General features: G+C 35.2%; 1 protein-coding gene across 8 annotated transcripts in view; it reads right to left on the bottom strand.

Annotated features, from left to right (window-relative positions):
- CHD9 (chromodomain helicase DNA binding protein 9) overlaps positions 1-17576 on the bottom strand; it is a 226048-nt gene that overhangs the window by 119467 nt on the left and 89005 nt on the right. For 4 of the 8 annotated variants that reach the window (XM_023514745.1, XM_012806860.2, XM_012806861.2 and 1 more), the window contains exon 3: positions 11637-11968. In XM_023514745.1, coding sequence (XP_023370513.1) covers positions 11637-11968 — 332 coding nt within the window. Of the gene's footprint in view, positions 1-11636; positions 11969-12765; positions 13074-13127; positions 13497-17576 lie in introns of those variants that run through there. The other 4 variants (XM_023514750.1, XM_023514747.1, XM_023514748.1 and 1 more) reach the window with 2 other exon arrangements.

Below are 17576 nucleotides of genomic sequence, written 5' to 3'. Positions count from 1 at the left end.
CCCCCAGCTCCCGCCATAGCCTGAACCCTCGAGACTGTGTTCCACACCCCCAGCTCCCGCCATAGCCTGAACCCTTGAGACTGTGTTCCACACCCCCAGCTCCCATTTATTCAGTGCTGACTCCAGGGCAGCCTCTGTGCTGACTTCACATACATTCTCTCACTCAGTGTTCACACAACTCTGAGAGGCAAGGACTATTATTCTAAAAGGGCAGGAAATTGAAGTTTAGAGAAGTTAAATAACTTGCTCAAAGCTGCACAAATAAAAATAAAGACCAAAATCAAGTATACCTTACTCCAAAGCCTCAACTCTTAAGCTCACATATGACCTTTAAACGGCCAAATTCAACAGAAATTTTCAGTCTCCTCTCCTGACATGTAACTAATGATCATTCCCTTTCTGCACACTTCTTGACTCCATGATACAACAGTCTTCTGATTCTTGCTAATCTTTTTCCAACTAAATTTTGGGTCCTCTTTATTTACTCCTTGAATGCTGGTTTTCAGAAGCATTCAGCCATTGGCAACTCTCCTCTATCAGTCCCTTGAACTTTGGTGTTTCTCAAGTTCTGTCTTCAGCCACCTTCTCTCTCAATAAACTATACCTGGCTGATTTAATTAAAGCTATTCTTAACTACCACCTAGAAGTTGAAGATTCACAAATATCTATCTCTAGGCTCGGCGCCTATAGCTCAAGTGGCTAAGGTGCCAGCCACATACATTAGAGCTGGTGGGTTCAAATCCAGCCGGGGCCTGCCAAACAACAATGACAACTACAACCAAAAAATAGCCAGGCGTTGTAGCAGGCGCCTGTAGTCCCAGCTACTTGGGAGGCTGAGGCAAGAGAACGACTTAAGCCCAGGAGTTCTGGGCTTAAAAAAAAAACTATCTCTGGTTTTGACCTTTCCTCCAAGCTTCAGAACTATATAACCAACTGCTTATTAGTCATATCCATAAAGATATCTCAAAGGCACCAGGATCTCAAAATACCAAATCCAATCCTTCATTTTCTATAAACCTAAGAGTACAACAGTCTGCTAATGTTAAAATAAAATGTAAATTCAGAAAAGCACTCACTTCAGAGTACTGCTCGATGAATTCTCTTGAAATGAATATAACTGTCTAACTAGCTTCCCAGAAGCCTCCTCTCGTGTCTATTCTAGTAAGAGCCTCCTTCTAGGGGTAACCAATATCCTGCTAGAAATTATTTGCTACATCCTAACATACTTGTGCAGATGATTTTCAATGCCAGAATCAAGGACAATACTAAGTAAAATTGGGTAGTGGAAATAGGTATTTGATACTTCCTCCTATTTACTACCCATTTTCTTTTCTTTTCTTTTTTTTCAGTTTTTTTGGCCAGGGCTGGGTTTGAACCTGCCACCTCCAGCATATGGGGCTGGTGCCCTACTCCTTTGAGCCTTAGGCACCGCCCTACTATCCATTTTCAATTGACATTGGTATTTTCCACTAATTTATAGATGATGACTACACTAGTAAAATGAGAGTTTAGCTGACTAAATAACAGTTTCTCATGACAATCAAATCAATGACTGTTAATGTTTTTCAATGTTGCTTAAAATGAATTATGTGAAATACATTTGACACAGTGTTAAATCCCTGCTTAAAGACTCAAGTCCCACTGAATAAAAATGTCAATGAAATGAGAAACAGGGATCTTGACATTTTTGTTAAATTTATAAATGACTGTAAAGCAATAATACTTGCTGTTCCTTTATGGTGGTATGAGGGGATTAAAGAAAGATTCTCTACGGACAAAGGACAAAGCTGCTTAAATATTATTTTTATAAATAAATACTACCTAAATCTCTAGAAAATAAATACTAATTAATAGGTATTAACTACCAAATCTATCTTAAATACCCTTTGGTGGTGGTGATGGGTTAGATAAAAATGTTTCTCATCGTAGCTTTGATAAGCATTTGTTATATTATTAGAAAACTTTATTTTAACAACAAACTTTTATTTTATTTTCCATATATTTTGTATTTTTCTTCCAACATTATGGCATAGGCTTGGAATAACATCTTATTTCATATACTCATTAACCATTTTTGATAACCCATGCAAGAATCTTTTTCAAATTCTAACTTTGTATGGATATTTCTGATATAATAGTTTTCTACTAAACATTTTTAAGTCCAAAATTTTATACATGCCCTTTCTATTTTAAAAGGGCATATACTTCCATGATGAAAAAAAGTCAGTTTTGAAATCATTCTTGATTGACATAACTCTGAGTTTACAAAAAAAGTATAAGCCTGTAGTCCCAGCTACTTGGGAGGCTGAGGCAAGAGAATTGCTTAAGCCTAAGAGTTTGAGGTTGCTGTGTACTGTGACACCATGGCACTCTACCGAGGGTGACATAGTGAGACTCTGTCTAAAAAAAAAAAAAAAAAAAAGTATAAGCCATGCATGATGGCTTATGCCTATAGTCTCAACTACCTGGGAGGCTGATTACTTCAGCTGAGGAGTTTGATGGCCTAGATAATATAACAAAACCTCATCTCTAAAAATACAAAAAAAATTTTTTAATAAATAAAGGGTGTGTGGGGCAGCACCTATAGCTCAGTGAGTAGGGCGCCGGCCCCATATACCCAGGGTGGTGGATTCAAACCCAGCCCCGGCCAAAACTGCAACAAAAAAATAGCCAGGCGTTGTGGCGGGTGCCTGTAGTCCCAGCTACTTGGGAGGCTGAGGCAAGAGAATCACCTAAGCCCAAGAGCTGGAGGTTGCTGTGAGCTGTGAAGCTACGGCACTCTACCGAGGGCGACAAAATGAGACTCTGCCTCAAAAATAAATAAATAAATAAATAAAGTGTGCGTGTATCTATATGTAAAAGATTTCAAAACTACAGTTATTTACCTGGAACACTGAATCTTGAACACTGTAAACTCATAGCAATTTGTTGTACATTCTAAAATGATATCTAGGTAATATAAAGGGGAACAATTAATTAATATTAATATAATAGGTAACAATTAATTAGATTAGGATCAGATCTATAAAGGGGAACAATTAATTAATATTAATATAATAGGTAACAATTAATTAGATTAGGATCAGATCAGTAATTCCTAATGTGGAGAGCAGGTTTTATTAGAAAGCTGGCTATTTATTTATTTGAGTCTTCCTATGTCACCCTAAGTAGAGTGCTGTGGCGTCACAGCTCAAACTCTTGGGTTTAAGCAATTCTCTTGCCTCAGCCTCCCAAGTAGCTAGGACTATAGGTGCCCACCACAACGCCCAGCTATTTTTTTATCGCAGTTGCCATTGCTGTTTAGCAGGCCCCAGCCAGGTTCGAACCCGCCTGACTCGGTGTACGTGGCCAGCACTGTAACCATTGTGCTATGGGTGCCGAGCCGAAAGCTGTCTATTTAAGAATACAGATTCATCATGAGGAAACATCAGACAAGCTCAAACTGAGAGGATGCTTCAAAATAACAGGACAGTATGCTTCAAAAGTGAGAATGTCTTAAATTGTCCCAAACTGGAAGAGATGACAAAATGAGATGTAGCATCCTGAATTAGATCCTGGCCAAAAATTAAACAAACAAACAAACAAACAAAAAGGAACTGATGAAATTTGCATGTGGTTTATAGATTAGTTAGCAGGATTACATAAAAGTTTACTTCCTGCTTTTGATAATTGTGCTATGATTATGTAAGATGTTAACATTTGTGGAAGCTGTGTAAAGAGCCTAAGGGAACTCTGACCTATTTTTGCAAGTCTGACATTATTTCAAAATTAAAATTAAAAAAAAAATAAACCCATTATAGATCCCAACGTCAAGCGTTTGATCTAGGAACCCCAATGTAACTTTTTAAAATATCCCCCAAAGTTCTGATGCTGTACCAGGTTTACGAACCAATGCTTTGAGGATGTTAAGCAGTGTAGAACATTCTAGGAATAAATACTCAGGATAATAAAATTATTCTATATTTCTAGAACATTTAAAATATCAAAGTGCCTTTGGCTATAGTATCTCAGTTGATTCTGGGAAAAACTCTAAGCAGGCAAGGCAAGTATTAAGTTCTTTCCCTGTCTATAAGTTCCACCATATAGACAGGGAAATTTCGGTTCTAAAAGATGAAAAAAGAAGATCAGGGATGGTGGCTCCTGCCTGTAATCCCAGCACTCTGGGAGGCAGAGGCAGGATTGTTCGAGGTCAGGAATTCAAGACCAGCTTGAGCAAGAGTGGGACCCTCTCTGTACTAAAAATAGAAAAAATTAGCTGGGTGGGGTGGTATGTGCTAGCAGTCCCAGTTACTCAGGAGGCTGAGACAGGAGGATCCCACGAGCCCAGGAGTTGGAGGTTGCCAAGAGCTATGATGCCACCACTGCATACTATCCAGGGCAAAAGAATTTAACACTCTGTTTCAAAAAAATATAAATAAATTTTAAAAGAAACCCCACAGTTTAATGACTAAAAAGAAATATGAAACTACATTATCTTAAAGTTCATTCGACTTTCAAACAACCAGAAATCTGGACCCCTTGCACAATGACAACAAATAGCCACAAATGTTACCTGAAGGAAATTACATGTTTCAAAAGTAGAAAATATAAAATCAGTTAAGCAAAATACCCAATTGGTACAGAGCATACCAGTCTTTCATCATGAATTATAAAGAATTTACTGTATTAATTATAAAATAAAATTTCTTTATAAATGACAAAATTCAATTATAAATACATTCTTCAAATAAACTGATAGTTTGCTATTTAAAGGAGAAATATCTCCAAAATAAAGCAACAAAATAATACTTACTTAATTTAATATAGAATATATTAATAATAAAGCTTTATGCAAAAGAAACTGGGGTGTAAGCTCAGGTGTAAGAAACTTCAGGTGTAAGCCATTATATGACTGGCCAGGTTCTGTTTTTAAAAATATTAAGGGGGTGGTGGTGACTGTGGCTCAGTGAGTAGGGCACTGGCCCCATATACTGGAGCTGGTGGGTTCAAACCTGACCCCTGCCAAAAACTGCCAAAAAAAAAAAAAAAAAAAAAAACCATTAAGGGGGGTGGCACTTGTGGCTCAGTGGATGGGGTGCTGGCCCCATATACTGAGGGTGGTGGGTTCAAGCCCAGCCCCAGCCAAATTGCAACAAAAAAGGGTCCGGGTATTGTGGCGGGTGTCTGTGGTCCTGGCTGCTCTGGAGGCTGGGGCAGGAGAATTGCCTATGCGCAGGAGTTTACTGTGAGCTGTGTGACACCACGGCACTCTACTGAGGGCAATAAAGTGATACTGTCTCTACAAATAAATAAATAAATAAATAAAAACACTAAAGGGATCTGTTATCAACATTAGCAAAATCTGACAACAGATATTCAGCCAAGTAAAGTAATGAACTATCAAAACATAGGTTGTTTCTGTCATCAAAGGGCAATTTCAAACTAAGGTATGAATGTGAAATGTTAATTCATTTTATAAGTACTGGCACTAGAAAACTGCAGTGTTTATACTTGACGTGTCTATATTTGATTTTCAGATGTAATTTATGCACTCATCTAAATCCTGCCCACACGTTACTAGTAGATGCTGTGAACAAGCTGCAATCTACACTATATCAATTTGTAATTGCCCCCATCCACTCACTGCATTAATTGGACAAATAATAAATCTTACCCAATTAGTCCATTTGTTGTAATTAATATACCTAATTCATCATAAGTGAAGAAAACAGACAAAATTACTACTTTACTTTTTCTTTGCAAGCCAAGCGAAAGGTACTGAGAGTATATTTAAAGTCTTCAACCAAACCTTTTTAAAAAAGAAACACATTTAACTTGGTGAAATGACTCCCATTTATAGTTCAACTCAAGAATTAGCTTAAACGCGACTTGGAACAAACAAGTTTTAAAAGAGTTATGTTACTTAAAACTGTAATCCTTAAGTATGTGAAAGTAACATATTGTAAGCTTTTGATAACTTGGGCTAGTCATTACTTTTTGTTTAAGAAGTTGGACATCTTTTTTTAAAAAAAACTGAATTCACTGAGTTATTTTTTTGTTGCAGTTGTCACTGCTGTTTTTCAGAATTCAGCTATGCTGGACTGATCAATACTTAGCCAATCCTTGGATCCTTAGCTAAGTATTGATCAGTCCATACATTCATCAGCATAGCTGAATTTGTATAAGATATATATTTTTTCCAAATATTAACATCTCTACAATCAGACTGATTTAATAACTAAAGACATACAACAGTTTTAACTGGCAATATTTTTTTTTCTTTCTGATACATAAAATAAAGGTATGACTCACGATCAATTAGATTCAATGCAATAGGTACAACTTTTGGCTAATGGGAAACCATATTTGTATGTTTCATGCAAAGGTAAAATTTTTTAAATTGGAACTATAAATCATATTTGGAATTCATAATAATTAGCAATGATATATAAAGTCTTTGTGAAAACAGGTATGATCCAAAGTTTCACTTAGAATGCAGGAAAACCGGTAAGACACGTTATCTGCCTGACTTTGAGAAATTATAGAGCTTATGTCCATTAATGGCATATAATTAATGTTCAGAGAATTATAATAAACTTACACTATGCATTTTTCCAACTGCTTTTTCATTTATTATATGCCTAGAAATAATTAATTATTATTAATACAGGTATATTTTATTTAGGCAGATATTATTTCAAAATAACTATCATTTAAAAAAACTTGCAAACACAGGGCCTTGTATATAATTTTATTAACACATACTTTAAAGTAACAATTTCTAAGAATATAGTTTATTTTTCTTTCAGGTTACTCTTATTACCTTTCCTGTAGATTTTACTATAGAAAAGGAGATGTCTCTCTAAAGACATACATGTTAACATACATGCTAGTCTTGTTTAAAAATGCATGCATAGGCCGGGTGTGGTGGCTCAAGCCTGTAATCCTAGCACTCTGGGAGGCTGAGGTGGGTGGATTGTCAGAGCTCACAGGTTCAAGACCAACCTGAGCCAGAGGGAGACCTCGTCTCTAAAAATAGCTGGGCATTGTGGCCGGCACCTTGTAGTCCCAGCTACTTGGGAGACTAAGACAAGAGAATTGCTTGAGCCCAAGAGTTTGAGGTCGCTGTGAGCTATGATGCCATGACACTCTACTGGGGGGAACAAAGTGAGACTCTGTTTCAACAACAACCAAAAAATGCATGCATACACATATACATGTATGATAGCAGATAATTAATAAATGTTATTCTTCCTTTTTGGAAGTTCAAAAGACAAAAGCAAACAAAAGCACAAGATAATTTTGAGATCTAATTTAATAGTTTATGTTTTTCTTCATAAAATGACTTATACTTGATTTCTACTAGAATAAATATATCCAAATTTAGATATTTTCTGCTCAACTAAAGAGAAAAGCTACCTCTAGTACCTGATAATTAGCATTCCTGCAATGAATAGAAAGAATGACAAACAATGTAAAAGGAAAGAATTCAAGTTTAATGAGAAGACTGATGATTGATTAAATTTATAGAGCTATGAGAACACTTTTAAGCACTAAAAGCTTTTGACATATGTCAATTAGATAATCAGTAACATAAAGAACCAAATTCTAACTGATAACATGGAAACATAACTTAAGTGTCAAAGTAATAAATCATAAATTTAAGAATGCTTCAATAAAATCATGCGAAATCCTACTACATAATATCTAAAACCAAACAGAGCTATAAGAAATTGGAGATCTTAGAATACATTTTACTAATTTATTTTAAATTAGTTTTTTCCCTGTGGTTTTATGAATGAATTAGCTTGCCATTTTTGTTTTTAATTTAACAAATCAAATTCAACCATTTGATATGGCTTAATATTTAATTGTCTTTCTACTCATTCATTCATAAAATGTATTCCATTCCATTCATGGAACATCTATTATATACCTACTATTACCAAAGAATACCTTCTATTCTACGTGAAAGACAACATTTTATTTATTTATTTATTTATTTGAGACAGTCTCAATCTGTTGTCCTGGGTAGAGTGTTGTAGCATCATCATAGCTCACAGCAACCTCAGTCTCTTGATTTCAAAAGATCTTCTTGCCTCAGCCTCCCAAGTACCTGAGACTACAGATGCCCACCATGATGCCTGACTATTTTCCTTTTTTTCTTGAGACAGAGTCTCGCTCTGTTGTGCCAGGCTAGAATACTGTAGCATCATAGCTCATAGCAACCTCAAACTCCTGGGTTCACGTGATTCTCCAGCCTCAGCCTCCCAAGTAGCTGATATTACAGGTACCTGCCACAATGCCCATCTAATTTTTCTATTTTAGTAGAGACAGGGTCTGGCTCTTGCTCAGGCTGGTCTCCAACTCCTGAGCTCAAGCAATCCACCTGGCTGGGCCTCCCAGAGTGTCAGGATTACAGGCATCAACCACTATGCCCAGTCTTAGTTTTTCTATTTTTTAGTAGAAATGGCATCTCACTCTTGCTCAGGCTGGTCTTGAACTTCTGAAATCAAATGATCCACCCACCTCGGTCTACCAGAGTGCTGGGATTACAAACAGAATTTTAGAAGCTCACTGCCCAAACAATGAAAAACATCAAAGTAGAAAAAGGTTGTGGGTGGTGCCTATGGCTCAAAGGAGTAGGGCGCTGGCCCCAAATGCAGGAGGTTGCGGGTTCAAACCCAGCCCTGGCCAAAAAAAAAAAAAAAAAGGAAGAAGAGAAAGGTTGTTTTCCAGTCTTCACCCTTCATTTTGTATTTCCCATTTCCATTTCAACTCACACCCTTGCATGTAACCATGAGCAAAGTTCTCAAACTCCAGGCACATTTTAGATGAAATTAACTTATCCTAAATGTTACTTTTGATAAACTGGTTAAGTGTAGGCATGCTCATGTTAAAGTATTATTCTCCTTAACAAATAGCAACTGTGGTTTTCTGTTTGATTTTTAAATGCTTTTATTTAGGAAGGGACCCTTAATGGAAGAAGAATCTAAGTAGTTAAATGGGTGTAGGCTTAAAGGAAAGGGTGAGGGTCTTTAGCCTTAGCTTTTCCCTAAAATAGCTATAAGCTATTATATTTTCAGAAAATAATTAATGGCTAACATTTACTGAGCACTAAGCATGTTCAAGTATTGTTTTATATGTTATTAACTGACTTAATCCTCAAATTAACACTGTCAGGCAAGCACTACCATCACCCTCATTTTACATATGAGAAACCTAGCACTACCATCACCCCCATTTTACATATGAGAAACCTAAAGCTTGAGGTTAAGTATTTTGTCTATGGCCACCACTGACTGTAAGTGATAAAAGATAGGATCTGAACAAATGCAACTGGCTCCACAGCCACACAGAATTTAACTGTGTTATCATACTGCATACTCTACCTAACTCACGGAATTGTAAAAATTAAATGAGAATACATGAAAGTGCTCTGAGAAGTTCTATTCTTTGCACTGAAAAAAAAAATCTATGCAAGGCACAAATAATGCTAAGTTTTGAAGCACATCAGGAGGCAGAGGCAGTATTATTTCTTTTTCAAATAAGTCTTCCTAGATTATAGCAAATCATATCTATAGCTTAAATAAACAACAACCCTGGCTAGCATGAATCATAAATTGTTGCTTACACATTTTAGTTACTTTTTAAATTTGCTATTTTACAGTGCTAGTGGTTAAGTTGCATTATACAGTGCTTTCCAAATTAACTGATATAATAATTTGATGTGAACAGCCCAATTCTGCTAAAATTAATAGTAAAATAAAAATTTTTAAGTAAATGTTTAATATATCATAAAGTGCTGCTACTTAAATTTAAATGATAATTTTTCACACAAAATTTAAAACTCAGCAAATTCAAAATTACATAGTAAGTATTGTGGCTTATGGGGAGGCACAGTAATAAAGTACCTCAATTGGCTAACACTGGAACTCTGCACTGCCTGTGAATTTCATTTATTCCAATTAGGACTTTCCCTCTCACATGGTGTAATTTTTGTCTTTGACTGACATAGACAATCAAGATACTATTTTACTGCAACAGCTAAATAACCCATAAGCAAGCTTCGATTCTACTTACCTACCTGCCACTTATAAATTTCTCAACTTTTCTTTTCTAGCAATTGTTCAATATATTTCACTGTGTATTTAGCCAAAACAGTAAAAATATCATTTCCAATACAATTCTCACTTATTCTGTTTTGTAGAGACTGTACCTCTTATAAAAAAAATCACTAACTGATTCACATTTTCTAAAAATCTATGTTTCTAATTTAATTATTTCTAATTTTACCTTATGTACAATGTGGTCTCTTTTGCCTCTAGCTGCTCCCTCTCAAATGTAAAGCAGATAATAGTTATTATAACTTTTGAGGTTTATTTACCAATTTCCTCTTGATTTATGCATCGTTTCTCAAAATGCTACCTTTTATCTCTGAATAAGTTAAAAATAGAAAACCTTTATTATATTTACTTTTAGTACCAGAAAAAATTAAATATGGTACTTTCAAAATTAAAACTAGATACACTTTTGGAAAAATAAGTTACTCTCATACCAAATGCCTTTAAAAAAAATAAAAGGAGTAGAAATCTAACTTTCAGATTTCACTTTACTCTGACTGCAAATAAAATGCAAAATCAATATTACTTATTGATCTATTACAGCGAGAAATCCCATATTATTTATGGTTTAGAATGAATGGCATCAGGACCAAACTAAGTAATTTGGTGGTTCCATTTAAAATGCTAAAAATTTATGTAGTTTTAATTCTAAATATCTATACAATGTTAACAATAATTTCTTAAGCAAATAAAGGCTTTCAAAAGGGGATTCCTTCTTTATTGTGCATTTTTGAGCAAAAAAGAGAAATCTTAGATTGTTTTTGTAAAACTCCATGTAAAAGCCTTCAAAAATGACCAGAAAAATGACCTTTTCTAAATTATGTTACTTAAGATTATGTAAAACAAATGCACAGATAAAGCAAATAATAATACTTTGTATTTTATTTGCTGAAAATGTATTAGATAAGCAGTCAAATGAAAATACATAGGATTAATGTATCCTTCTAGAACAATTCTCTGTCCTTATAATTCTCCTGGAGCATTAATCCTCACCTGGCCTGTTTATTACATAAAGTAAATCAGAGTCTGAATGAAAGCAAATCAGTACGAGCGGGGAGCTGCTTATTGTTTATTTGGCCTTAGTTTCCCTAGTCCAAAGTTGTGGGTTTGTGATACTATATTTCATGTTTCCAAACTATGAGGTGCCCAGTGAAGCACAACTAAGAGGTAAAGAATCTTACAAAGAATTTCAACGCACGTGTTGTAAAGAAGGTAAATTTGAAACTGGCCCAGCAATATAGACTTTATTTTGTTTGTCTTTTTCCTTTTTCCTTTTCATATACTCAAACATTTTCCTATTTCAAACACCCTTTACTAATATTAATGTACAAAACCTACATTCAAAGAACAATAAAATTCAGGAGATCCTTGAGTATTATCTAATTTATTCAAAAAGAAAATAAAGTACACCTGGTATAGAGCAATTTAAAACTAATATGGAAATAAACATATCACCACACTCAAAAGTAGACAGACAGGTTGCATTTCAAGAAAAAATGGAGAAGAATTACATTTAATTCTTAACCTACTTACCCAATTTTTGTCTTCTCCTTTAACTTGGAGCAGGTTTTTGTTTTTTTGCTGTCTTTGTCCCTTGGCTTAGATTTCATCCTTCTCCCTTTCTTTTCCTCTTTTCCTTCAACTGAAGCACTAGGAAAGTTTTCAGGGCTCATTACTCGTGGAATATTGCGTTCCCCACGCTCCTTTGCTTTCGCTATGGCCTCTGATATTATACGATTAGCCTTTTCTTGCTTGCTTTCTGATTCCACCTTTTTTCTCTGCTTCTTCTCAGACATGACCCTCACCTGGGTATTCTGCAACTTAGAATATGTCCCAGAACCATCACTCTTCTTGGAAGATGGAGGCTAGAGAGATGAAAATATTTTTTTATAAATACACCAAGGCACGTCTGACAAAACAACTAATATAAATATCTAAAATTTTAAAATTAAGCTTAAATAGAGAAGTAAAATTACAAGATCAAATATGTTCATGTGAGTGCTACATACAGACTTAAAATTTAGACATTTTGCTTATGTTGAAATTAGTATAAAGTAAACAGCTCAACTGCTACATTCAAAAATGAGGGTTAAAGGATAATACAGATTCATTGATATTTTCACAGCATTCTTGGTTAGTTGATTCAAATTTTGTCCTGTAAATATAATTGATTCAAATTTTATCCTGTAAATATTCTGTGTATTTGGAAGACAAGTCTTTCCTTTGCTCTCCCCTCCAAAACTCTGAACATTTTAAATAAATTTAAAACTAATTTTAATTTAGGTTGACTACTCCTTACAGTTTATTATGAATTTTAAAAAAATAAATCCTCTCCTTTAAGACTAGAACTAGAACGTGAAATCATTTAAATCATTTTAATGCAGCAACACAGCTAGTTAGTAAACAGACATTCCATACTTAAATTAGAGAAAGTTTTAGTTTTCCCATGAAAGAGTTAAATGTGAATTTTTTTTTCTTCTTTTATATCGTAATTATTTTGCTCAAGCAATTCAGGAAAGAAACAAGTTTTACAGTTTTACATTAAAATTATTAATATTTTAGCAATATCATAGGAAGCAGATCAAGAGCATTTTAAAAAGAATTTCCTCTTCAAACACGCATTCACTACATTACTTCGGTCACAGTTTTGTTATATTCTTACCCGTAAACATGCCTCTGACTATAGCAAAGGAAAAAACCATCAGGAATTTCCAAACACATTTTCATGCTGATTCCAGTGTGCTTCACTGGCAATCTTTTCTATACCTGCCTCATCAAAGGTTTCATAGCAGTGCTGCGGCACTGGGAAAGGAAGGAGGGTTGAGAATCGTTCACTAAAATGCCACCTTAAGGCCTACAGGCTATAACAAATAACCAAGACTCGAGAAAACAGCAACAAGCTCAAGATGGCGATGCAGTGCGGCTCCCGCAGCAGCAGCCAGTAATAAGGAAGGTTATTCAATCCCATTAGCCTTTTAGCCCAAAGAACCCCTCCTCCTCCCACTCATTCAGGCTTTCACTTACCCTTCCTCTTGGCCTCTTCACTGAAGACATTTTTGGCGTCAGACAAAGGCTTGCCCTCTGCTTTTTCACCACCCCAGGCAGTGCTCAAGAAAAAAGCATTGAAAGATTCCTAAATGGCCTATTTAGCAAGCTGCAACCAAGAGATGCACAACCCTCCACAAATACACATTTTGATTTATCAACACATTTCTGCCTTGGCAAGTTTATATCTACTGTTCATCCTATCTAGGTATGAAAAAAGGCTGTAAACACTCCTACAAAGCGGAGTTTCTTCAATAGCTGAAAGCAGATAGCCAGATTCCAACAAAGCACAGAAAGAAATGAATGCACAAAGCATCAAAATGCATCAGCATGAATATTAGAGATGTCGTTAAAAATACTGACTCCTTCTGCGGAAGTAGGCCAGCAGATGGTGCTACCAGTTATTATTCCATTAGACTCTGCAATTTAACCCCCAGTGGACTGTTCTTCCCTCCATGTAACACATTAACTCTCACTCTGCCATTTCCCGCAGTAAAGTTTTTAAAAATATACATTAAAAAATCAGATTTAAAAAATGTATCTCAAAAGTAAAACTGGTAAAAGGGCATTATGTGGCTATCAATATTTAAAAAGAAAAGCCAATTTGATTTCTACTGAAATAAAATACTTTTCTCCATGGTACTCTAAAATATTTAAAATATAAAAATAGCTGAAGATGAGTAAAGAGTTAAAAGAGCAAGTCGTGCAAATGAACACATAACAAGTGACTTCTCTTTAAGAAATCAGATAAGGTCTCGTGATTTTTCTCACAAAAAACTCACAGTGTGATACTGAAAATAGAGAAATGAAGTTATTTTCATTTAAATTCTAAAAATTAAGGCTTAAAGCATAAGATTTTGAAATGAACAAATGAGAGCTATTTTTAGAGAATTATTAACCACATTAAAATTTTTTTATTCTCTTAACCTAAATGATTATGTTAATTTATTTTCCTAACATAGAAAACTCAAAAAACCTTCCTGACCTTTACTCTCACATTCTATTTTAACTGAACTGCTGAGTTTTTCAGATAAAACTTTAGGTTTAGTCTCTTGCTAAAGATACGTAGCGAGACCACTGTTATTTCTGACCATCAGTACAACTTTTCTTTCTATAAAAAATTGACAGTATTTTAATCAGCCATGCCCTCAAATAAAATTTCACTACTTTAAAATTTAATTAATTAATGCCATTTTTTCAGGTGCTGTCGGCTAGTCATCCGGTATCACTAACAAAGAACATCGGGTTTTATTGCTTTTTTTTCTTTTAGGTACCAAAAGCCTTGAAATAGAACAACACTATCTGAACAGTGTCGTAGAAAGACCAATCTGAACAGAGGCCCTGTAAGAGCAAGAAAAGGATCTTACTGACCTGAACGGTCATTGGTGTAAAAACAGTAACAATAATAGAAGCTAACACTGAGTATGTACTAACTGCCAGGCATTATTCTAGGCATTCTGTGTGTAATAACTAACTTAATCCTGAATGATAATGGGTAATGATGATAACGGACACAAGGAGGGTGGCCCATGGGAGAGATACTCTTATAGCAGCATCACAAAATGACAGAAAGGAGCTGAGAGAGTAGACGATTTCCAAACTGTTAAGGATTAACAACAGAAACCAAAACGTAGTGATTACATACGCAGGCGCTATTCCTTATATTTCATATATATAGACTCAATCTTCAAAACAACCCTGCTGGATATATGCTATTGTTACTCTCCCTTGATAGTTGAGGATACTGAGGCATGGCGAAGAGACCTGCCCAAAATCACACGGCTACTGAATGGTGGGGCAGGGATTAAAAGACAGGAAGGCCTCAGTATGGAGACCATGCTCTTAACCATCTTCTATCACATTTGGTTCAAACGTCATAATTTATGGAGAATTATATGAATAAAAAAGAAAGTTAAGTGACTTTCTCAAAATTTCAGAGATACTAGCAATAATGCTAGGATGAAATTTGGTGTTTTTTTTTGACTGCTGTTTCAAAGATGTAGAAATCAACTAGATACAATTAGAGCAGGATTGTGGAGTAGGAAGTGCCAGTACTTGGTTTCTAGACCAAGAGAAGGTAAAAAGAAATAGGAAACCTAGCTGAGAAAGAGTGCATATGATAAGTTTAATTCATTTCATACTGAATTTGAAATGGAGAGCTCTAGCAATTGGAAATTAAGGACTGGATCCTCAGAGAGAGAGGTCAGGGCTGGAATATAAACTGTGAATTCCCCCACTATTCTCTTTCATTTCTCTTAATTCACTGACACTGTCCTTTCACAGAACCTAGGAGGAATGTCTAAATATATCACTTCTATAAAGTTTTCAATAGATTCTATTACCAGACTTGAAAGCCCCATTGTTTAACACTAAATCTTAACACTAGACAATAAAGACTCTGTGAACAAATATTTCTTCTACTACTGCAATACAGTATTTTTAAACTTAATTGCCACAGAACATCAACGTTCAGGTGTTATGTAATTAAACATTTTTAATGTTGGTCACTTCCCAATTCACACATACACACAAACATATGATGTTATGGTTTTTCTGCCTCTTTCCCCTGTCTAAGCAGTCATCAAATATTGTCAAATCAACTTAATTGTATTTTGTTTTCCTTTTCTCTTCCTACTCCCACATTGTGGTTATGAAGGAAAATACTCTTATTTGTATAAAGTACATATTGAAGTGTCTGGGGATGATGGAGCATCGGGTCTGCAACCTACTCTTAAGTGGAATATGGTAAAAGAATTTCTTTGTACTATACTCATAATTTTTGTGTAAAAAATTTTTTCTTCTGGCTGGGTGTGATGACTAATGCCTATAACCCTAGCACATGGGAGGCCAAGGCCAGTGGATTGCCTGAGCTCACGAGTTTGAGACCAGCCTGAGCCACAGTGAGATCTTATCTCTAAAAAAATAGCCAGGAATTGTGGTGGGCACCTGTAGTCCCGGCTACTTGGGAGGCTAAGGCAAGAGAATGTCATGAGCCCAAGAGTTTGAGGTTGCTGTGAGCTATGATGCCACAGCACTGTACTGAGGGCAACAAAGTGAGACTGTCTCAATAAATAAAAATAAAAATAAATTTTCTTGTCATTTCAAAATCTTTATTATTTAAAAACTTAAAGTCACAGGCCTTGCTCCCCAAGAACTTGAATACTAAACGATGTTCTAAGTACATAAAAGGCAGACATATCCAAATACTTGAAGAAAAGAAACAGACAATATCACATATAATAACTACATTAATTTGATAGCAACTGGGATGAATATATGGAAGACCCGGAATATCATTTCAGTATTAGGGAAACTCAAGTATTTTATAGTTATGAGTGTTTTTCAAACAATAAGGACTGAAATGTAACAGGTTAATATATGAGCTAATAGTAATCTATAATGAAATAAATAAATTTAGTGGCTCCAGAGTTGCACTTAAAAAAAAAAAAAGCGAGTCAAATAGAATACAGTGGAAAAGGACGGTGTCCAACCCTTATGGATACACTTCACACCTCTAATGAAATTAGAATTTTTTTTGCCATCTATTACTTCCTTTGTCCTTTATGAGGGAAAGAAGCAAAGAGATGTGGGCAAGAAATTAAAAGGTTTAAAATTTGAGTGGGGACTTAGGTCTCCTCGGTGAAATAACTTTCCTACCTCCCTACTGACCTATGCATATTGAAGAATTCATCCATTTCAAATGATTTAGTTGTACAAACACAAGTGGATATGAGTGGAAAGTATACATTTCCAAACAGAAGGTGAAAATAATCACACGTCTACTATACATGCAACTGTAGAGAACAAGGTCCTCTAATGGGGGCTGTACGTTCTACATGACATACTTCCAAAACAAGATGAAGGAATACAAGTTCTCAAATAATAAACTAGACCTAATTCCTTAGTAAAAATTTTAAAAAACAGAACAAGGAATTTTCAACAATATAGACATAATGATATTGTAGCAAAAAATCTTCCAACTTTTCTCAGAAGAAGACTCTTAGGCTTCAGCCCTAAGGGACTAGGTGGATGAAGGTTTCAATGGATGAGCTATAATAGAATACACAGAGCAAGCTCTAAGTAGGAGTTTCATTGCCTAGAAAGACAATATAAAACAGCAAAAGAGAACCAGCAGTGAAGCCCCCATACACCAAGTTTAAGGGGCTAGCATGAAGAGAAACTATGGAAGAAAAATGACAGCAAGGACAGCGAGGTGTCAGAGAGAGCTGTGTGTGGAAGCCAAGACAGGAGACAGCTAAAAGGAAAGTAAATACCTGAAGTAATTTGGTATTATAACGATAATTCGCAAGGCATTTTAGTTCTTATAAACTATTTATAGTAGGGTGGCGCCTGTAGCTCAAATGAGTAGGGTTCAAACCCGGCTGAGGCAAAAAAAAAAAAAAAAAAAAAGCAAAACAAACAAACAAA

The sequence above is a fragment of the Otolemur garnettii genome, unplaced genomic scaffold (assembly GCF_000181295.1).
Source record: "Otolemur garnettii isolate 467f Iridium unplaced genomic scaffold, OtoGar3 scaffold00058, whole genome shotgun sequence".
Taxonomy (NCBI): Eukaryota; Metazoa; Chordata; class Mammalia; order Primates; family Galagidae; genus Otolemur; species Otolemur garnettii.
This window is presented reverse-complemented; position numbering and strand designations above follow the sequence as displayed.